At 42.9% G+C, this 24075-nt stretch overlaps 1 protein-coding gene across 1 annotated transcript in view; it reads right to left on the bottom strand.

Moving 5' to 3' along the window:
• Positions 1-24075, bottom strand: part of PDZD2 (PDZ domain containing 2) — a 156517-nt gene that overhangs the window by 3972 nt on the left and 128470 nt on the right. Inside the window, exons 13-22 of the mRNA XM_054397824.1 lie at positions 22781-22913; positions 19834-19915; positions 18824-18927; positions 17897-18065; positions 15987-16777; positions 14659-14803; positions 9368-12977; positions 8596-8713; positions 2712-2813; positions 161-431 (exon numbers count right to left, since the gene is read on the bottom strand). Coding sequence (XP_054253799.1) covers positions 161-431; positions 2712-2813; positions 8596-8713; positions 9368-12977; positions 14659-14803; positions 15987-16777; positions 17897-18065; positions 18824-18927; positions 19834-19915; positions 22781-22913 — 5525 coding nt within the window. The remainder of the gene's footprint in view (positions 1-160; positions 432-2711; positions 2814-8595; positions 8714-9367; positions 12978-14658; positions 14804-15986; positions 16778-17896; positions 18066-18823; positions 18928-19833; positions 19916-22780; positions 22914-24075) is intronic.

Here is a 24075-nt window from a genome sequence, read left to right on the forward strand (position 1 = left end):
AACTGCTCCAAAAAGAACAAGTAAAATATAAAAGTAATTTCATTTGCTGTCTTCAATGACATAAGGCACAGACACTTTTAATCTAAAACACATGGATATTTTCCCCTGCAGTCTGCTCTGCTAGGGAAGCCTTCCAACTGTTCTTGGACAAAGATCATACCTGTTCCTGTTTCCATGGAAACATCTTTTCCAGACCCCACACATTTTCTGCCAGTAGCTGATATCTCAGGTCTGGAGGAATTGTTTGCTTTGTCTTTTTCCTTCTGGATGACAACGACAGCGTATTTGTGTAGTCTTGCCTGATGAAGAGTATTCAGAACATCCCCATGGACTGAGCTTGCAAGTGACTTGCCATTGATTGACAGAACAAGATCTCCTCGATGAATAGTCCCTTCTTGAGATGCCACTCCCTTGGAAAACACTCTATGAACCTACAAGAAAGATTTTAACTTAAAGTTGCTTTAACCTCATGACCACACAGAGGGCTCTACAAGCCAAGGTGAACACGGAAAGCTCACCAAAGTTTGCAATCGATGTGCACTGCCTGGATATCAGGCACAAAGCATTTCTCTAATGAACAGCCTCAAATACTAGGGGCCAAGTGATTAGACAAGAACTGCAGTTAGAAATGAGGAGAAAACAGAGGAAAAAAGTGCTATTACTGCATGGTCATTTCTAAGCCAAAGATAGCCAAAACCAGCTAAGGAATGTAATGTCACAAGTCACTTATGCTCTTCCTGAACTCTTCAAAGGTATTCAATTAACATATAGCAAGTAACACACAGGTTAAATCTACACCCATGCTACAGTAAACACCAAGAACAACTTTATGGTGTGTGACACCCACTCTCCAAATTCACTCTGACTGGGACATGCATCCTGTGCTGTTTTCAAATGCATGCTTCTAAGCAGTGAACAGCACCTGCGCACAGAAAGGCTCTGACTTACTGCAGATGAAAAAGTATTTAATTGTCCACCACAATTTGGCTGATCAAAAAGCATGCAAACAGATGTAAAAGTGATGATTTAGTGGCTTGAAATATTTTTTCCTAGAGAAAAAAAAAAAAACTCTATTCAGTGTCGATTAAACTTGGAGTCAATTCAGGCAAGTGCATCTGAGGCTTTGATGTGTGTCATTTATAGAAAGGAACTGACTGGAAGACTCAAGACCCAGTATTTAAAGACTTGCCTATCAGGCAGTGTAATTTTAGCAGCCAGAACATGGTTTCCCATGCACACAGGTCTAGGTCCAAGGCAGCAAATCTGGACACAAGCACACATTTCTACATCATATTCTCTTGGAATTTCTCCTAATACCCAGAATAATAGCAAGGAACTGGAAGCCTTTTAAAAGGTTCCCATTCTCTCTCATTGCAGGGCCATGCTGAGAATAGCACCTGCCACAACCCTATACAGATCCAGGGAGAGACATTTCCAGGGAGTCTAAGCAGCCATTCAAACCTGGAATAACAGCCTCAATTGATAGATGCAGGCATCTAGATGCAAGAAGTAAGTGGAATACAGAGATCATATCAAAGACATCTGGTGATGTACCTCAGGAAAAATTCCTTTACTGAGAGGGCAGCCAAACACTGGCACAGGCTTTCCAGAGATGTGGTCAATGTTCCAAGCCTGTCAGATGTTTGAGAGGCATTTGGACAATACCCTAAATAACATGCTTTAACTTTTGGTCAGCCATGAAGTGGTCAGGCAGTTGGACTAGATGATCATTGCAGGTCCCATCCAGCTGAAATAGACTATTATATTCTGTGTACTTATACTGCTCCTGTCTAGGAGCAAAAACCAGATTCCTGCAAGGGCTGCTGCAGGCCTCGAAGACTGAAAACATAACCTTCTTCTAATGTCAGCACTTAATAGATCTTTCTCTTTCTGGGCAGGACTTAAATGTCTATCTTGTGCAAAGAAACTGACACATGGACATGGGTTGTCTTGTATTTTTATCTCACGGGTCTGTTTTTTAACAGCCTATCAGTTGCCTGCTATCATTTTTTTACACACCAATGTCATTTAATGCCACACGGTATCTTTGGTTCAGAATGTCATGTAAGAATTTTAATTTTTTTTTTAAAGCAAGCTAACAAAACAATAATCCTCATTTACTGGCCACCCACAGGTCTTAAATAACACCAAAACATAATCTGTGAGGTGAAATCTAGAATGTTTCCTGAGGTCTGAAACAGTCACTCTCAGGATTTGCAAAATCCTTAAAAAACTTTGCTGCATGAAGATAATTTTCAAGGGCTAGGGATAAAAATCTCCCCTGAAAGGCTGCATGAACTGCAGCTGCACACACAATTTTATTTACAGGCATAGGATTTAGATCTGGCTGATCCTACCCAGTAACAGGCCTTTAACAGACTGAAAACATAATTGACATCCATCTCCAATAATAAAAATTAAGCTTCCCAGACACTCTTTGATTTCAGTAGCAGATGGCAATGCAGCCAGCTCTGAGAGATGCTGCTTTATGACTGTGAATAACTTGCATTGAGTCTTGATAAACAAACACTTGATCTAATCATCAGCCTGAAATAAAGCAAGCTTTGCAAAAAACCCAGCCAACCCCCCCGCAAAGAACCCCAAAACCCGAACAGAAACTCAAACCAAACCAAACCACAGAAAAAAAGCAAAACCAAAAACCCAACAAAACAAACAAAACCACCACCAACAAAACCCCCAACCAAACTTACTGTGACTGATTTCTGTTCCAGATCTATTCCTCCAGCAACACTAAATCCCAGGCCAGCTCCTTCTTCTTTGTGCAAGACTACAAAGTATGTGTCTTCTTTATTCTAGCAGAGAAGCGGAGGTCAAGGGGAAGAAGAAGAAAAACAAAAATGAAGATCAGGACCAAATTCCTGCATACATTCCCGGTATCCTCAGATTATGGCAGGTAAAAAAAGCAATTCAAGGAATTAAACCCAAGTCATTAAATGAATTTCTTTTCAGGCTGCGGATGGGTAGCATCCAGAAAAGAGAACTCAGGTGATAGCAGAGATCTATACAGTCATCCCAAGGCTAGAAAACAAAGCTGGAATTAGTATAGTGGAAGAGTATTAATATCTTGGGCAGTCTAATTTTCACAGGCTGTAATCGAATTTACATTGCATGACATTTTGCAGTCAAAACTCAATAGTTCCCACACACCTTTCTAGACTAAGGACTGTACTTTCCAGGAATTATTAATTTTTGTTGTCCCCTTGAAAGACACTTATTAAGATGTAAAGCAGGGCATCAACCTGTTCTACACAGTGCTGGTCAGTCTTCCAAGGGGCAAGTGCTACAAACTGAAGCTTTGGAAGGCTACATGGGACATCAGGAAAACTGTTTCACTTGGCAGATTAAAGTAAGGTGCCTATTAGTGATCTGAAAGGGACTAAAACCTGTGCTGTTGTGGAAATGAGAGCATATAGCACATGAAGGGAATGGTGCCAGACTGCCAGTCGGCTCCAGAGCAGAACAAAGGTATAAAGCTGGTCTCTTCAAGTAATTGCCTGCTGACAAAATGCAGAAATTGCCATGAGAAAGAAGCAGTCCTGTCCAGCATGTCTGATGATATCTTCCTAACTGTTTTTAGGACAAAACCAGACGCTGTTAGAGAGACCACATTTTGTGGTGTAAGGGTACTATAAGCCAGCATTTTGGGGACTAAGGGGATAGTAACTGTCTGTGGGTCAGAGCATCAGAAGCAGGGAGTAGAAAGTAGATCTTTCAGCTTTTCCCTGGGATCATATCCAACATCAGTCATTTCCAGAAACTGTCAATATTGAAATCAACAGCAACCAACCTCTTAATCTATTTAGCAATCAGTGACATATTTAGTCCACTGAAGTGGCATTGAAAGACTTTCTTCATTAGAGGCATCTTTGCAATGCACAAAGCCAAAGTCAGAAACGGATGCCACCCTGCTCCATATCAGTGATCCATCAGTATTTGAGGAGGGAGGAGAAGTCAGGGATGAACATCTTAGCCCACAGTCTTTTTCAGATGCTAAGACCCTTCTGATCTGTAAAGTGAGAATGTCTTTATATTAAGCTAGTAATGACAAAATCAGTTAAGTATCTAGGCCTTTCAAAGCGCAATGAGGGTAATAGAAACATGTATGTATCTTCGACTGAATTAATGACAGTCAAAGTTGAGTTCACTATAGCAACCTATTTGTCTAAGAGGTCATATTCTTTCTAGTCCTTGCTATCACAACTTATTTCGCTTGCACTGGAGAAGAAGAAAAGTATCAGAGCTCTGATATTAGAGGGCTGTGTGAAGACCATATGTCCTGTGCCAGTCAGCAACACAATATAAACCCTGGCTTTCCATTGCTGAGGTCATGCATTTCCTTCCACTCCAGCTCTCAATGCTCTCCTCAGACAGCATGTGTAATATATAGCACAGAGATTTGGCTAAAGATGCTTGCTGCTTTGTTTGACCCCATAATGGAGACACACAAGGCTGCCAGGTGATCACCTCTCTTCAGCCTGTTAGCCAAAGATCATTGTAAGTAGAAATTTAAACAACAAAATGCCTGTATATTTACCTTTTTTTTAAATATTAGTAGTAGTTATTAAATCCTAGCACTTATTAAATTCTGCAGTTTTTAGAGCAAAAGATGATGACAAACTTACCTAGTTTATGTCGTTCAGAGAGGCTAGGGGCAAGCAAACCTACTGCCAAAACATCTGCAGTCAAGAAGAAACGCTGCGTGCTGGTCACTGGGGACTCACTTCTGAAGGGCACTGAGGGTCCTATATGCAGACCTGATCCACTCTTTAGGGAAGTCTGCTGCCTACCTGGGGCTAGGGTCAAGGATGTAGTAAGAAAACTTCCTACCCTGATCTGCCCAAATGACTGCTACCCATTGTTGGTTTTCCAAGTAGGCAATGATGAAATTTCAAAAAGAAGTTTGAGATCAATGAAGAAGAACTTCAGAGCCCTGGGATGAATGGTTAAGGGGTCAGGAGCACAAGCAGTATTTGCTTCTGTCCTCCCACTAGCTAGGCCTACTGATGGACTAAACATGAAAATCCAGCAGATTAATGCCTGGCTGTGGGACTGGTGTCAACGGCAGGTTTTTGGGTTCTTTGGTCACAGGCTACTCTACAAGACTCCAGGCCTGCTGACTATAGAAAAAAACCTGCTTATCTCTGAGAGGAAAAGGAATCCTGGGACAAGAACTGGCAGAGCTGATTAGTAGGTCTTTAGACTAATTTTGAAGGGGGAAGAGGGAAAAACAACCCTCACTGAGGACATTCCTGGGACAATTGTGAGGCAGGGTACCAGCTCCACTGCTATCCCAGGGGCTGTAGGGGATAGTGGATTATGCAACACCCACAATGGTAACAGATACTCCTCTGCTAAGTCTCTGAAGTGTCTGTATACCAACACAAGAAGCAAGGGGAATAAGCAGGATGAACTGGAAATCTGGGTGCAGTCGCAGGGTTATGATCCTGTTGCAGTTACAGAGCCATGGAGGGACAGCTCCCATGACTGGAATGTGGTTATGGAGAGCTATGTTCTCTTCAGGAAGGACAGGCTGACAAGCTGAGGTGGTGGAGTTGCTCTCTGTGTGAATAAACAACTGGAATGTGTTGAGCTCAACCCAGGGGGAGATGATAAAAGCGTTGAAAGCTTATGGGTAAGAGTGAAGGGACACACAAACATGAGCAGCCCCTCACGAAGCTCAGTCTCTAAAAGCAAGGGAGCAGAACTGGAGAGATGTGGATTCAGTCAGGACAGGGTTAGAGATCTCTTATACCATCTGAAGACATACAAATCCATGGGATTGCATGGGATGCATGGGATGATGGGATGCATCCACGAGTGCTAAGCAGCTGGCTGATACTGTGTCTGAACCTCTCTCCATCATCTTTGAAAAGTCCTGGAGAACAGGGAAGGTGCCTGATGATTGGAAGAAGCAAATGTCACTCCAGTCTTCAAAAAAGGCAAGAAGGAGGACCCAGGCAACTACAGACCTCCATCCCTGGAAAGATGATGGAACAGCTCAGCCTGTAGGTCATCTCTAACCACATGGAAGACAAGAAGGTTATCAGGAGTAGCCAACATGGATTTACCAAGGGGGATCCTGTCTAACTAATCTGATAGCCTTCTATGAAGTTATGACCAAATGGGTAGATGAGGGAAGAGCAGTGGATGTCATATATCTTGACTTCAGTAAAGCTTTTGATACTGTCTCCCATAACATCCTCATAGAAAAGCTCAGGAGATGTGGCCTAGATGGTTGGTCAGTGAGGTGGATTGAAAACTGTCTCCAGAACAGAGTTCAGAGGGTTGTCATCAGTGGCACAGAGTCAACCTGGAGGCCTGTGGCAAGTGGTGTCCCCCAGGGATCAGTACCGGGTCCAGTTTTGTTCAGTATCTTTATCACCAACCTGGATGAGGGCATTGAAAGTACCCTCAGCAAGTTCTCTGATGATACAAAACTCGGGGTGGGGGGCTGCCTGACACCCCATCAGGCCGTGCAGCCATCCAACGTGACCTGGACAGGCTGGAGAGCTGGGTGCAGGTAAACCTCATGAAGTTTAATAAGGACAAGTGCAGGGTCCTATATCTGGGGAGAAGTAACAACAAGCACCAGTACAGGTTAGGGGCTGCCCTGCTGGAAAGCAGCTCCACAGAGAAAGACCTTGGAATGCTGGTGGACAGCAAGTTCTCCACGGAACAACAATGTGCTCCTGTGGCCAAGAGAGCCAACGGGATCCTGGGGTGTATCAAGAAAGGTGTGTCTAGCAGGTCTAGGGAAGTTCTTCTACCTCTCTACTCTGCCCTGGTGAGACCACACCTGGAATCCTGTGTCCAGTTTTGGGCTCCCCAGTTCAAGAAAGACAGAGACCTGCTGGAAAGAATCCAATGGAGAGCCACGAGGATGATTAGGGGACTTGAGCATCTCCCCTATGAAGGGAGACTGAGAACCCTGGGGCTGTTTAGTCTTGAGAAGAGAAGGCTGAGAGGGGATCTGATCAATGTCTATAAATATGCGAGGGGTGGGTGTCAAGTGGAGGGGGCCAGGCTCTTTTTGGTGGTTCACAGTGATGAGACAAGGAACAAAGGGTTCAAAGTAGAACATAGAAGATTTCACCTCAACATGAGGAGAAACTTCTTTACGGTGAGGGTGACGGAGTACTGGAACAAGCTCCCCAGCGGGGTTTTGGAGTCTCCTTCTCTGGAGACTTTCAAAACCTACCTGGATGTGTTCCTGTGCTGATTACCCAAAATGATCCTGCTGTTGCAGGGGGGTTGGACCTGATGATCTCTTGAGGTCCCTTCCAACCTCTGATATACTGTGATACTGTGAAACTTTTTCCTGGGAAGCTCTCAGTCCAAATCAGGCAGTCCATCTCATTGTTCAGCAATAGTGTAACTACGAAGAACTGTCCTACTGTACATTTAAATCCAAAATCCAGTATTTGACTAAAATAAAACTTTCCAGAATGCCACGCTGAGCTGAAATACGGGCAAGAAATTATGCAGACAAGGACTGCATTCCAAAACACATTCAGGTTTGTAAATATTTGAGTGCTTGACCTTTGACAAGTAGCATAAATCTTTCCAAGCCTTCATGCAAAATACTTTATAGAACACCTAATTACTGTTGGTCAGAAGTACAATCCAATCCTTATTTTATCAGTAAACCTACCAAACTCCCTTGACTTACCAAGATCTTGGGACTTGCAAGATTTAGCTATGCTGCCCCTGGTAAAGTAGAGTATTTTTGGAGGGTCCTGTTCGTCTCAGCCTGTTCTGCATTTGAAATAGCAATCTTTGTGAACAAGACTCAGGAATACTGTAAATGCAGCTCACCCAGCAGTCATGCAGAACAGATGGCAGTTTCCCCTACAGTGCCTTCATTATTTTATCAACTTATGTTCTGATTTTAAAAGGTTATGGATGTACCTCACTAACAAAAATACGGCAAACAAAGAAGTAATATTCTGGCAATCACTTAGCTTTGGATGCCTTCTATTAACACCTAGATAACAAAGCAGTTACCTTAATGCAATAATCAGTTTCCACAGGAGAGAATGGAAAGGTCACAGTAGTTTCCCACAAACTCTCCAGCAGTTGCTTTCCCATGTTCAACTCACCATTTGGCATTAAATGTAATAATTCCAATTTCCATCACTGCTATTTCTAGCAAAAGGCAAATGATTCTAGGCACAGAGAGGAGCAAAGCTTTTCTTGTACTGTTGGGTAAGTGAGTCTGACCCAGATAATTCGTGGAAAGTTAAAATCCTCATTGGCAAATTCAGAAGTTCCTTGGCTGTAATAATAACTGAAACGGAGGCATAATTCTCCACTTAAAATAGGTCTATTTATTGTGGCCCAAAACTGCCTTCCTTCTGGACAAACAATACCCTTTTGTTATACAAAAACCATTCAAATTTATTATGAGTTTAGAGCAGGCATTCAAAAACCAGCATTAGTAAAACTACCATCAGCTGTAACCTACCACAGGACTACTGAAGGAGCTCTGAAACTGATTGGAAGATATTTGAGCTGCCACTAAGAAAACCCTTAAAAATGTCACTGATAATCTAGCTTTATCTTATGAGTTTTTACCTTTATTTGTGCTTTGACTTCTTGGAGCATAGCATCAACATTACATTTTGGTACTACTCCCGATAAGACAGACTGCAGTTTTTGCTGGTCCAGACTTGAGATGAGAAGCTGATCCAAACTAAAATTAACAGAAAAATATAAAAGACAGCTTTAGATTTCTACAGCATCTAGAGCTAGATATCAGGTATACAACATAGGTTGCATTAGGGTAAATGATGAAGGACCAGCTCATTAACAAGTAGAAATCTTGAAAACAGGTAGGAAATGGTGCATGTTGGGAGAATGGGAACAGGCAGAGGAGGCAATTTAAAAATTATGCTGAAAATTAGTCCCCATTCTGTTTCGCTCTGCTTTCCCCAATAGTTTTAGCAACAGACAGTGAAAAACCATGGAAACAGCCACATCTGAAGATTGCTTCTGTCAGGACAAGCTCATTTGTCAGTGCAGGCCCTCCTGGCAGCCAGCACTGTGCTGTCTTCACAGAAGCTGCTGTGCTGTTAACATGGCCAGAAGCTGACCCAAACCACCTAGAGTGGACACAGAGGAGTCTGGCCCTGCCAGGGTAAAGTGTTTCACCTTGTGGCTGCCTCCAGACAGCAGCACGGCGGCTCTGAGCAATCAAGACCGTGAAGAATGGCATTCTAGATTGTGAGGGGAATGGGGGCTGGGGCTGAAATATGCTTTGGGGTGGACATGGGGCAGTGGGGAAGCTTTGCCTTGGGAGAGGCTTGTGGGGTTTAAAACAAAACAGCGGCAGCAAACCAACACCAACCTGATGGACCAGCTGTTTCCCGAGCACTCCCGGTCTGGAGAGCTGCCATGGGGCACATCATCATCTGAGGCAGATGCTGGTGTTCCTGAGCCACTGTTCCGAGGGCTGCTGCTCTCCTTTCCCATCCCACTCGCCCCAGCAGGGCAACAGCGGGTTGGCAGGGGTGTGTTTCTCTGGGTGGGCATGTCGAGGGATCTGCGGGGTGTGATTTCCAGTTCTGTCTTGAAGCATGCGGGCTGCAGTGGTCCCGAGAAGCCCTCTCCACATAACTTGTCCAGGTCGGGCATGCTGAGGGCCCTCAGCTCCCGCAGCCGGGAGCGGGACAGCAATGGACGTCCTAGTCCCCGGCTGCGGCGTGCCTGCGAGGCTGAGGGGGGAAAGGCAGACACGTCTGCCCCAGCGCTGCCCTCCTCGCTCCTCTGGGGCTTTCCCTCCCCCTTGTGACCCTCCGCCACACGCTTGGGTTCTGTGCTGGTGAGAGACCTGGCCATGGTACTGGCTGGGCTCGAGCTGGCACCATAGGAGCTCAGGCTCCGCCGTAAAGCCCGTGGCGTCTCGGTGGGGCTGGCTGCAGCAGGCATTCCACCACACGACCTCCTGGCGAGAGAGGACCTCACAGCTGAATGTATATCGATGGTCTTCACAATGGGCCGGTCAAAATTTGCTAAGTTTTCGAAGGATTTTATCCTCTGTTTGACAGAGAAGGATGAGGTAGGTTCATGTGGCCAGTTCAGCTCATAGTAGTAATAATTCCTCCTGAAGCTCCTCAGTTTATTGGTGGCAGGGCAGCTAACATCACTGGATGAGGAGCTGGGGTCACGGACCTTATGTGTGCTTTTGGAGGTGTATGTCTGCTCCTTCCCACTCTGACCATTTGGCAGATTCAGATGGACCATCTTTAACATCCCTGTCACTGCCTGGGGGTATCTCTCTTCTGCAGCATGGCCCTGGGGGCCTTCCACAGGATGAACCTCTGCAACATGGCAGTCCTCCCTCAAGTGACCTGATAACTGGGCTGGCATTGAGTAAGTCCTTGTCACAGGTTTCAACAAGCCACAGAGATTTCTGTCTCCAGGGGCATTTGATTTTGAGAAATACTGCATGGTGCCCATCTCCTCAGCCAGCTGAGGCACTTCTGTGTTCACCTCTTCTGTTTTCTCCAGCAATGGCAGCTGCAAAAATGATGCTGGTGAGGAAGAGGCAGAGGAGGAGGAGGAAGAGGAGGATGATGAAGAAAGCTTCACCTCAATGAAAGTGCGCTGGATCTCCTGCCCTTCCAGCTGATCCTGCTGAACCAAGGAGGACCTCAATGAAGAAGAGCCTCCAGCAGATGGTCCTGTGTTGTGCAGATCTAATTGCCTATGGTCATCTGCAGTATAGATGCTCTTGACTGGTTTCAGGCCTGTTTCAGGGTTCTCAGTTCTCCCTTTCACATATTCAAATTTTGGTATCCCATGTGGAGACAAAGTGACTTTGGACTGACCATCTCTGGCTCTACAGTCATCCACCTTAGTACCCTTACCCTGACACACCATAGGCTGCATGGAAACTTGCTTTTCTTTTGGCTTTCCCCATGACTCCTGCAGGTCTGTTAGCTCCCCACAGCCACATTTGATTTCATTGCTTGCTGTTGGGCTGCTGGTGCCATTCAAGAGAGGCAGAAGTGAATCTTCAGAAATTATCAAAGATGGTTTATTTTCTAGATCTGACTTTGGAGTTCTTGAGGCTGCTGAAATGGTCCTGCCAGGTTCTGGATTTGTAGGTGAATTACGGGACAATGGCATTTTCTTCCCCAGAAGTTTTGGGGACAGCTGTGGAGAAACAGAAGCCCTTTTCTGATCAGCCCCACTGACTTTGGTAGGATTAGTGCCAGAGGAATCTGCATTTGACTTTGCTTTGCTTTTGATGGTGAACCCTTTCAGCTTTGGTCCTACTTTGGCTTTCTGATTATTTAAAAGGGTGTCCATTATACTTTTTTGTGCCATTCCCTTAGCCTCCTGACAGGATTTTTTCTGTGAGGAGGGACTGTGTGGTACAGCAGCTCCTTTGCAGTGATTTGTGCCTGAGTTTTGGACTTTTCCATTTGAAGTCCTTCCTGAAGTTACAGAATTAACTTTCTCACTTTTCCCTGGCAAGTCATGAGTTGTATTAGCCTTTGGATCTTTAGATCTAGCAGGAAAGGGAGACCTGAGTGATATTGCTCTTGATGATGATGCATTTACATTATTGCTGTCTGTTTTAGAGAAGCTGGACAAACAGTTGTTTTCTTTCTTCACTAAGCAATAGCTAACAGAATGACTACAGTCATCAACCACTGCTTCACTTTCAGATTTGGATCTTTGCTTATCATGACATCCTTCTTTCTGAAGCAAATTGTTCTCCACACCATTGCCATTCGTAGCAGAGCAAAAGCTTATGTTTTTGCAGTGCAGAGACCCTTCCTCTTCACTGGATTCACAGCATTTCATATGTCCACTACTGTTCCCCAATCCCACCTGTTCTTCTGTACTTAAGGCACCATTGTTACAGAAAGAATAAACTTCAGGGATACTGACTGAATTCTTTACGATGTCTTTTTCTGGCAGGAAAACTGAGGAAGGAGAACACAGGGGTGCAGAGGACACATCTGAGCACTGTGAGGGACATGGAGTGGGACCACCATCATCTTCCAAGCCTAGCTTGTTAATGCTTGTCTCCAGTGACCCACACATTGCACAGCCTTCAGTTTGCAAAACTTTGCCACTGTAAGAGTCCAGCACGGACAGAGAGGATGAGCTTATTGCAGATGTGAGATGCTGATCCAGTGTGGGCTTTTGTGGCTCATTGTTCACACAACAAATCTCAATTTGCTCCTCATCTGATTCCATTACAGTACAGGCTGAAGGGGCATTAGCAGAAGTGCATGGCCCAAGCAACACCTCATTAGCATTATCGAGGGTTTCTGTGACAGACTCTGCATCTGAGTGAGAATCCTCCGCAGCCCCATACATTGACTTTGGAAATGGGTCGCTTTTTTTACCTTCCAGACAGTTTGCTGCAGGCAACTCATCCTCATTCAAGCTGCTAAAATTCCGAGAATAGTTATTTAAAGAGTTTTTATTCACAGTAAAAAGCTTGCCTGTGTTAAGGGAGTCCAACACAGAGAGCCCCAAAACTCCTTGTGCACTAGCTCCACAATTCACATTTTTTTCCATCAGCTCCTCCTTGGCTGGCCGTGGCTCAGATCCAGGGCAGCCCTCGTCGGTCCCGCAGCAGCACATCGTGGTGTATTCATCTCGGAGGGGGCTTTCTGCTCGCGATGGGGTGCGCGAAGCCCTGCTCTCAGGAGCACCCATTTGGCTGAGCAAGTCGTCGATATCAGTGATAGGGATGGCGGCGCACTCCCCGGCACGGCTGCTTCTCGTGGTACCTTTTCGCACGTCTTTGCTTGTGGCTTCAGGTGGCAGTGTTGCTCTCTCCACCACACAGACACCACCAGCACTTTGCAGACTTGGTCCTTCTCTCTTCCCAGCACCCAGTTCTTCCTCAGTTGCAAGGATATTGTTGACATCGGCCTGATTTTGACTCTCTACCCCTGGAGACATGATGAGGTTTGTAAATCTGCTGACAGCTGCATCATGATAAAAATAAATTTAAAGAAAAGGCATAATATTGTCAAATATAGGAAGAGATATACAAAACACTAGGTTTTGTTACAAAAATAGACACCCACATAGTCAGACAGATTATTTTCCTTTTGCTCTGCACTCTTCCTCTTCTGTAATGATGTTTACAATAACTCAAATTAATCATCATCCTGTGTGTTTGAGTAGCACACAGGAAGGAGCAATCCACTTATCCAAGGTGAAGAGGCACAATCTGTTTAATTCTCATCTTGGAAATCTCAGCCGACAAGCAGCCAACTACCAAAGTGTCAGTGTGCAGTAAATCAGACTGAGCTGCACTGCCTCTCATTACCTATTTCATCGAAGATGTCTCCAATAGATTGCAGAGAGTATGCAAAGCCCTGGCATAGCAAGCAAAGGTGAACAGGTGACCTGGTGACAAACTGTGCATAAATAACTTGACTCTGATCCCCTTGGCACTTCTGCAGGTGTTTAATGTGACACGCATGGGTGATTTTATACACACATTAAGCATATGGGCTTTACAGGATTGCTGGCAGAGACCTTTCCTTGCTTCTAATACACATTTAACCCACTCCTGGGCAACACGCTGAGCTCCCTGTCACTGATGCACTATGACACATTCCTGTTCACACTGCTTTCCAGCTCCTCAAGTTTCAGCACTTCACCCTAAGCACCTGTTGGCACCTTTCTACTCTGCTTCTGGGACACTTGTCCTCATCCAAGCTGTGTTCCAGAGGCCCACTGCTACCAGATGAGGCCCAAAAGGTGCATGGAGAAGGAGGGGTGTATTCACAGAATCAGCATCCCTATCTACATATTCAAACGTGCCAGCATATCTCTCTAATCCTTGCACAAATCTGCAGGACTGTCCACACAACTTAGGTAAGTTAGGTAGCCGTGTTAAGAAGTGCAGATTCCTCCTGCAGTCAACAAAAGGGAAGACATCTCAGAAGGGCCATTTGAAATAGGTAGGTTAGGATCTCAAGTACTGCCCTGCTTCAGCATGCTGGATCACACACTGAAGAGATCCTCCTGACTGCCAGTGGCACAGGGTGAGGTGAAGCCTAATGCAGAAGAGCTGCCTGATAAAGGAGAGCCAATGTGCCTCTACCTCAATGCTACTAGCTTGCAAAAGCCACAGGAATCTAAGGAAACAAGGACAGGACTCTATCAAGCCAGGAATTCCTTAAAGAACAACTAGAACTGAAGCATCTGGAAGCACTTTAGGCTCCCAGGTATTAGTAAGCACACAAAGAAGATCACAAGCTAGAATGAAGCAAAATATTATGTTCTTCTTGAATTTCAAAACATGCATTTCCACACCATGTAATTTGTACAGTCCCTGGGGATGAATATATATTGCTGTAGCAGCATAAATTGCCCCTGAGCAGAAACTAAGGAGGTATCAAACATTTCAGTTCAGACTAGAAAAATCTTTAGAAGAAACATGCAAATAAACATTTTGGTAAGATTCTAGTTTTCTTGGGTTTTCCCTTTCATCTTTCTGCACATTACAGAATTCTGACACACGAAAGGGAAGGAAAAAAGAAGAGAAACTTTTATTACCTTACTTTGCCCATCCACAAAAAACATAATTTAAAATTCAAGAAAGACAGATGTGCTTGTAAAAAGAGCAGTAAAATGGGTTGACAGGACCCTCACCTGATGCTGCTTTCTGGATCTCCAGGGTTACAGATGTGGGAAGACACTGCATAAGTGAGCAGATTTCCTCGTACGTCATCTTACTGACTGGGATACTGTTGATGGTGGTAATCTCATCTCCTACAGCCATCTTGCCCATGGATCCCTGATGCAACAACAGATTCAAAGAAATTATATAGTCTTGCCACAGGGGCAAAGATTGCAGAGATGTAATGAATTGCTTATGAGCCACATTCCCTATTTGACATCATGACAGAGCAGAGGTACCACTAATGTCAGTTTGCCAAGAGGTAAATAAAGATCAGACTGTGCTTTTGCCAATAGGGGAACTAATGATCAGTCTCAAACAGGTAGGTCAGAAGAGCTGCTGGTTTCTCTGAGAGATCAGTATCAGGGTGGAAGGCACAGCCCTCTTCATTTAAATGAATTAGGACAAATCATGCCTAGACTGGAATGCTGCCTATCATTTTTGCATTTTGTATGTGTATTACATTCCTGGTCACAACCTCTCACTGGACTAATGGGATTCACACAAATAGCTAAATGAGAATGGGACTGAGCTCTTAAGGTAAAAGCCTAAGTGTGTTTCTAAACACTGCACAATAAGTCAGAGAAAAAGGCAGTGAAAGAACTCAAATCATCATCTCTCACAGACCAATTCAAACAACTGCAATATACCTCTTACCCTAGTGGCCACTAACTGAATTAAAAATGCTATGTCCAGAATTGTACAACTGAGCAGCCTCCTTCCTTCTGCACTTTTGCATCTACGTCAGCAACTCTACATCCATCAGGAAGCAAGTACCCACACTCGTGTGCACACGTATGAGATCCAGAGGAGCAATATGTTATTGGTACTACCATGGTGCTTGGCAAACCTGGCCAGCACTTAAGGCCTCCTGATACCAGATTTGGGTAACACAAGAATACATGTGTATAAAATGATACAGCATTAAACAGTTTTACCAGCAGGATTTAGTTATTCTGTCTTTGTCCCTGGTAAAAAGAGAATAGCATTCCCTCAAAACTGTGACTGCAAATTGGAATGAACCTATCTCAGCATATCTGCATTTCGACTTTCTTCATTTTGAATTGGCCAGGGTGTACCTCTGATTCAGAAACATTTCATTTAACAGCAGCTTCAGGACAATATGGGAATGAGACATTTTGCCCAACAGAGACAAACATCTCCCTTGCACTTACTCTCAACAGATCACTTGCTTAATAATAATAGTAGTAGTAGTAATAATAGTTACAATAATAGCAATGATAGTTCCTGCAAAGTGAAAGCAAATCACAACTTGGCAACGCAAATTAAAAAAAATTACCACTTCTGCTGCTCCACCTGGCCGCAGCCCTGTGACAACAACCTTTAAGGGCATGGCCTGTATTTCCAAATCCAGACCAAATGACTCGTGCTCATTGCGGACCAGAGTGACTATTTCACACTGGCCCTGCCCGATCCCATCAAGTGGTTCACACTTCTTGCTGTGAGGGAGTGTTCTCGCAACAGGCTTGTTATAAGAGCCATGCTCCTCTGCCCTCTGTTTATGAAGACTTCGGCACTCAGTGCTCATCATGCTTTTCACTCTTGTGAGTGCTCTGTGCTCAAGTTTTGGTGATCTCTTAGATTCAAGTTGTGCTTCTCGGAGCTCCTTCAAACTCAGGCTGCCAAGACGAACTTCAGGCACACTTGAGTAATCAAATGCTATGATGGGGAAGAAAGGAGAGTCAATTTGCTCCAGCGTGCTGTCCGCAGACTCCACAGAGTTGCTGAAGACAGAGGAAGACGTCTCTGTGCCACTGTATCTGGGTGACTCACTGTCCTGGCTCTCATCATCAATTTCTACAGATGAGGTTGTAATGACAACGCCAGCATCCTCCTGGCTCTTGGCCCTCTGGCTTCTCTGCAAGTGGGAATTATCATCATCATCACTAACATCACCATCATAGAAAACAACCCTTCTCTGTCGATGGAAGGGGCTACGGCCAGATTTGGGGCTGTCGCTGAGGATGCCAGGTCGGACAGATTCCACAGGCTTGTTGTGAAGGCAGGATGATCTCCCACTAGCTGGAGAAGCCAGACCATTTGCTTTTGCCACTCCTGCTTCCTTAGCAGCTATTAAAAAAAAAAAAAGAAAAAAGTTATGCTTCATTTCTTCATTTGCATTTATAGATAATTGTTAACACCATGTATCTGACTACAGTATAGTACATGTGACTCTCTTTGCAGGGGAAGCTTAATCTTTCCTTACACTGCAAAAAATCAGGCTACTCGTGTCCTCCCTCTTGCTACAGTAAACAACAGCAAGAGGAAGAGAGCAAGAGAGAGCCCTACAGTTTATGGGCAATTCCTGAAATCGGTTCTTAGCACATCTGTTTCTATTTTCCATTTATTTCTGACCATGACCCAGAGAAGAAAGGGATGGAAATTCACATGTGAACTTTACGCATAATTTCTTTCACATTATGCATAAATCTATGCCCAGGACCACCTGCATAAACTTACAGAAAGTGAAAAATGCTTTCCTGAACAAAGACACAACCACACAACAATCAGTTTCAAATTCAAGACTAACAAACCAAAGAACCCTTGTTTGGGTTTGTGGGTGTTTTAAAATGTAAAAATACTTTTAAGCACTAAGTACTGAATTTCTATAGAAAAATAAAATATAGACCAAGACACTACTTGAGAAGCAGAGGAAAGGTAGAACAAACATAATATTCTTTGATTTTGAGATCAGATGCATGTCAGAAAGGCAATGCAAGATTCTTTCAGTCGGTTACTATGGGAGAAAGACATATATGCAAAATATCTGACATCAAACTGAACATCTGATTGTTTTTACACTGTTGTATGTGACATTTTGAAACAGTGCACTTGAAATAGCTATAGCACTTCTGTTAAAGTGTAATCCATCAGATGATCATCAGCCATTTGAAAAAAAAAAACCTGTAGTACTGTCAATCTAGTTTTGGCCAAGCCGGTCAAATAAAGTCATTTTCACATAATCAGAGTAGCAATTTGGACAAAATACCATGGAAACAAGCATTTATGTGCATTGTTGTAAATCCCTTCCATTTCCTAGAATTTCATATGATTAGCACTGGCTTGCGCTATGCTGCCCGGCACTTCTTACCAGCACAGGAATCAGTGTAGCTCTCCTGTAACACAAACCAGCGCTCAGTGACTCTCCCCTGTGTTAGCCCAATGACCAGACACGTTTCTGTCACTTACTCAGGCTGCCAGGAAGAAGAGAGCTGTCATCCAAAAACACATTTCTGTTCTTTTGACGGAGCTGCTCTTCGTCACAGGAGCTGGTTACAGCATCAGAAAATGGGAGCTGGCTCGTACCATCATGTGAGAAGTACTGGGAAAGCTCTGCCTCAGAGCTGACAGATCCCTGCTGAAAAGAAGTGATTCTGGTGACAGGCCATCATTGTTGCTTAAAGCCCCTGTCTGCATGCAAGCACCACAAACTCCACTCACATTGCCACGTCAATAAATGAAGTTTAAAGCCAATTTTAAAAATAGAGGTCTGTCAGTATACTCGGAGCCAAACTGTCAAACTTGGATGGCTGAAATGCTGCACATCAATACGTTTTTAGACGGTGTAATAAATAAGAAAGGATTCAGGTTTCCACGGCTATGCAGGTGTGGTTCAACACAGAAACAAGGGAAGAAACCATTCATTCGCTTTGTACACCTTCTTCACTGAGAGAAGGAAAGGGTTTGTACTTCCAGATGCAGTTTGTACATCTTCTTTGGCTTTTCCAGAAAAAACAGAGGTTCTTCCACAAAAACAACTATAGAAGAGAGATCAAGCACCCAGCCTTCTGCTCACAGGCTAAGGTCTCTCCTGCTTAACTTCATCTCTGAGTCCCACAGAGCAGGGGTGCTTTTGAGATGGCAGGAGGTGGGAGACAACAGCTTTCTCGGCCATGCTCTGCACATCATTCCCAAAGGCTACAACCACACAGACAAAAAGGAGCTTGCTGCTGTCATGATTTAAACATGCAACATAAGAAACAAACCCTTTTATGGAGCCCATGTCACAGGAAAGCAGCACAGAGGTTTGGTTTTGAACTCTTTGATCAAATAAAAGCTTCAGTAAAAGAAGAATTTAAAGAAGACACCGTTTTTATTGCATGCTAATCCTTTTACCCGGCTTGCTGGCTCCAGGAATCGCTTCATAGTCCAGCTGAGGGCAGATGAGGTCTCTCCTTGTTTTGCCTTCGCACTAGGAGACGGACTTTTTTGTATGGCTCCTGCTAAGACACAGATTAGTTAGATGTGGAAAATTACAAGTTGTGGTCCATATATCTACATGCCTCATTTGCCTTTGGAGCTGAGGGCTGCATTTAATCTCACTTAATATGTGAATTGCTTTCCTAAAGTAAGATTTATTTAACATTTCACAAGCTCTCCCTTTACCACATAGAAACATTATGCCAGCCAGGCCCAGGACATAGCTATGAACAAGAGATAAGCAGGAGATAATTTCTTCACCTGCTGGAGCATGATGCTAAGTGCAACCTCAAAAGACAAATTAGCAGCCATTGGCAAGGTCTACTTCAAAAAATGTCTTAGCTGACACAAATATAAAGAGGATAATTACAAATCTAACATTTCTGTCTAAAAATCACCTCACCAGTCATTCTGCCACTGCCAAGAGTTTCCTTTCATCTGTGTGATTTTAGTAAGTGCTATGTCTAGAGTTTGAAAACATCAAACAAGTGCCAGAGCATGCATTTTTATATAATCCCAAAGACTAAAATGAGAGTTAAAACAAATAGCTCAGTATGTAATATCTGGACTTCTTTAAACGGACACAACAATACTTTTATGGAGTTTATTCCTCCTGTCCTTTCCCTACTGGGACAGTCAGCTCCCCATTCATTTTGAAGAGAGAATAGAACAAAAAAAATCCTTCTTGTCAACTCTACTTTCAGATCATGGCAGTCTAGCATAACAAAGCAAGTAACATGAGCTATAGAGTTGATTCATCTGAAGTGAATGTTTTGGCTAAAATTTCAGCAGTGGACAGAATGATTGCAAGCCCTAAACTCATCTGCTGTTTTGAGGGCCCTCTGATGTTGGGGAACTCCAGAGAATGTCCTTAAACATTCCTGCAACTGGAAAAGGGGACATATCAGGAGAGAACATGCTGCTACCTGTGATGTGAGAGGAGCTGGCATCCTTGCTCTCTCGATGGGTGGTACGCGCAATTGCTTCATCCATCTCCTGCTCAGAAACCTAAGGTCAAGTGGAAGACAGAGATCAAACTGAGTAGATGAGACAAAGAAGAAAGTCTGACCACTTACCACTACAAGTACATGACTCATTTCAGATATGTTACTATTTCTAAAGATGAAATAAAGAAGACCTGGCTAAGAGCTCCTAAGTACTGGTCCCCTGATTTGAGCTCCCTCCATGCCATTCTTCTGCAGAAGCCTGCAGACCTCATGAAGACTACGTTAAGTGTCACATTACGCAAGAAAATAAAGCTGCACCAGACTTCAAGAAATCAAACGAAGCCATTACAGCACAATTTTAACTTAATTAAGAGCTTTACATTCGTTTATTAAGAAAATATTACTCTAAAATAGACAAAGACTGTGTTGTGCAAGCATATACCAGCAACAGAAAATACCCTACACTTAACCTACCGGAAGAATACCAGACTTCCTAAGATGTTAGCTGCCTTTTAAATTCTTTTTCCCTGCTTTTAAAAAGGAAACCTAAGTCAGCAATATTTCTCCAGTTTAAGAATAAATACTGGTTTACCATATTTGCTAATTTTATCCTGAATTACTGCCATGCACTTAATTCTTATTACTGGAAAAATGCAGAATATATATTTTAAAACAGCAAGTAAGTTAATTCTGTTAAAAATAATTTCTATGCACATTGCTTTACATTAATTAAAATTCAGCATAAGTAGAGATTAGAAACTAAAATCTTCCTGAACCGTGGAGATTTTAAAGATTCCAAAGCAAACTCAGCAGTTTAAACACAGTTTAAATGCCACATTCACTCAGAATAACAAGAAGAAAGAAAATTTTCTGTTATTTCTCTTGGAAGTACATGAAAACATGAAAGTGAACATACTCAGTAACAAAATGTGCTGTGGACCTTTTGTATCATAAAATGAGACATCAAGTATAAAAATGTCCAAACCAACACGAGCCTTTGTAGAAATACATCTCTGTTTTCAGCCTGTAGCATGACCTTAGAGAAAACCAAAAGCCTCTGAGCTCCTGGGTCACAGAGTTCCTATAGGACACAGACCAAGCCCCAAGAGTATGTTTCAGGACCTCCACACAAACCTTGGGTACAGGATGCCCCAGAAGTAAATTAGGTGCTGGGCAGACTTCAGTATTTGTTAAAGCTAACCAAAAATCCACACTTCTGCAAGTTCTGCCAATTTTGATTTTAAGCATCCTCAGCGCCCCAGGCAAATGAAACTGGAGGACAAGCTAATTCATAACCACAATCTGCAGGCTGGAGTATTATTAAGAGCAAATAAAATAAAATAACTAAAACTGGATCAAAAAAAACAATGACCGAAGAAACCAAACCAAAAAACTCAACCAAATCCAACCCACACACAATTCTGTAGATCCTCTAGCGCTGTCAGAAAAAGGGTAACAATGACATAATGATAAATATAGGTCCTCATGTTTATCCAGTCCTTCAGAGATCCAGAGATTCAATACTGCCTGGATGGGAAAAAATGCTTCAGGGTCTCTCCAGATCAGCTTTTAGCTTTTCTTAGCATGTTTTGGCAACGGATTTGTGTTAAATACCACTTATGGAAAACTATAAGAGGAGCTATTTAATGGTTTCCCTCTGTTACTGAGTAATAGCAAGCATCAGCTTAACTCAGTTTATCTTTTCAGCACACACCTGGTTAGGTCACTCGTCAGCTTTCAAGCCATCATCGCAGCAATATGAAAGACAGCAGAAAGAGGGCAGACTCCACTCCATGGAATTTTGTTCCATGCTGCTTACAGACTCTCCAAAACCTCTACTTTATGCTTTAGTAATGAAATCAAATTGAGCCATCGTGCTGCTGCAGCACAGCCTACAGACTCCCTTGAAATACTGTTGTTTTAGGCTATAAGCCAAATTCTTCCCCCTCCATGCTTACCTTTAATTAACTGAACCACAGCCTCTCTCTTTTTAACAGGACAAGGCCTTGCAGCAATGATAATCAACTCTTGACAGTAGACTCCTATTTGTCTGTTGTTTGTGTATTGGATTTAGCAGAAAATATGCAATGAACTTTATAAAATAAGAAACCTGAGTTCTCCTATATATGTATTTATTAAGGCATTCATTGGTACTTATGAGTTCAAAAGCCAGAATGCTCTGCACCCACTAATGCAAATATTTTTACAGTTTCATTCCTGTTTAAACAGGAAGGGTTTGTACACTTATGAAATTCTTTGAAATACTGAAATAAAAGAAGTTGTTATTCCCTATAGCTTGGTTAAAAGGCTTTCATCTTCTATCATCAATTTTTTTAAATTGCTTGGAAATACTCACTTTATAAACATGGCCTTATTTCTAAATCGCCCTTACACAGATTTCACAGTAGCAGCATGTTCCAGATTCTCACATTTTAATTCCTGAAGGAAAACTTTGATCTTTGGATAGATTTTACTTTAAAAAAAAAAAACCAAAACCAAAACCCGTATTCCTGCTACTCTGTTATCGTTGATCAGTTCAATCTGTTGATATTTATATTCCTGGCCCTAAATTACATTCCACTAAGAGACAAACTAGCTTCTAAACAACTTACAGGAGGAAAAGGATTTGTGCCATTATTTGTGCTGCCACTTGGTTCAAGTACCAAGAAAGACAGAAACATGTTACTCAAGTAGTTCCAGGAAAATTGCATTTGATCAGTAGGTGACTAAATGAAAAAGCAGCAGGGGCAGTCCAGCATTGCTACACCTTACAAAACTGGAAGACAAAATCACAACCCTTCTTGCACAACACATGCCACAGAAAGAAAAATCCAATATTCTTCATTTGTGGCTTTCTGAACAGCAAGACACAAATTACAGAACCAGGTGAAAACAGCCCAGATACAATAACAGGTTTTCTCCTCACCTTTGGGTTAGGATGCCGACTAATGATTAGGCTGACTGGACCTGGACCACATTCACTCAGGATGGCGTAGGCTTCACTTAATGCTGCATGACGCAGACTCACCGAATCTGCCTCCAGGATCTGATCACCTCGACTGCAGAGAGACACAGAGCTAGTTAATCACAACTGCCTTTTACAAAAACATTTGTGCTTTCAACAGATGCTGAGCTTTTTCAAAGGTACAAGTGTCTGGAACAAAGGTCTGTCTTGCAAAGAAGCCAGTCTTGCTCTTGCTGCCAGTTTCATGAATGCTTTATCTGCCGTTGACTTTGGGAGAGAGGTCCAGAGATCCCTTCTATTCTTACTGTCAGTGCTACAAACCCTATGAAGTCAACAGAGAAAAGTGGCTGCATTTGGATCAGGGTGAAAATAAACTTCAATTCCAGTTCTGCAGTCAGATACTTGTTTACCACAGAAGAGGAAAAATTACATTCAGATGGCGTGTTCCTTCCCATCATACTGAATTACTTAACACAAACAATGATAAGAACTTAATGATTTAGATATTAGTTTATGAAACATCTCCAGGAAAGCAAAACGAGCCTGATAAGCCTGTATTTACTTAAAATTACAAAGAGAATCCATTAAAAAAAAAAGCCCAAACAACTAAAAAAACCCCAAAACCCACAAAAAAACCCCCATCAAACCACAGCTCAAAAAAACAACCAAAAACCTCCAGTAAAACAAAACCTCTCCTGAAAGGAAAGCACTTATTGTTTAGTTTTGTTTTCCCAGTTTCTTAACTCTTGCTCACAGTGCTCAGACATCTGGAACTATTCAAAAGAAAAGATCATCAACTGGGGATATCATTAAAGCATTCTCCATAATTACTAAAGCATTTGCTTTAAAGACACTCCCCGACAATCTACTACTGCTTATTTGTTGGGCTACTTGTGACAATCAAACTGAGTTTGTACTGTGAGTCCACATGCCAAAGGCAAAACTGAAATTGCAGGTGGCAGCCTTCAGTACCCTGCACTTCGCCCAAAAGCTCAGGAAAGCAAAGGGTGGCCTAGTGGCTGTGCAATCATGCTGCTACTCCACTCAACTTTTATATTTACACAGCTATTAGAAAATACATAAATAGGAGTCACTTAGACAGGCACATGATTGAGAGAGGGTCCTAATATATTGAGGAGCTGAATTCAAACCTCTCCTGGTACTGCAAAGCCAGTATTTGATCAACAAAATTTTCCAAAAATCAAAACCATCCTTTAAGTTTTGGCTTATGGAGCCATAAACCACCAATGGGACAA

This window comes from Indicator indicator, chromosome Z (genome assembly GCF_027791375.1).
Source record: "Indicator indicator isolate 239-I01 chromosome Z, UM_Iind_1.1, whole genome shotgun sequence".
In the NCBI taxonomy this organism is placed as follows: Eukaryota; Metazoa; Chordata; class Aves; order Piciformes; family Indicatoridae; genus Indicator; species Indicator indicator.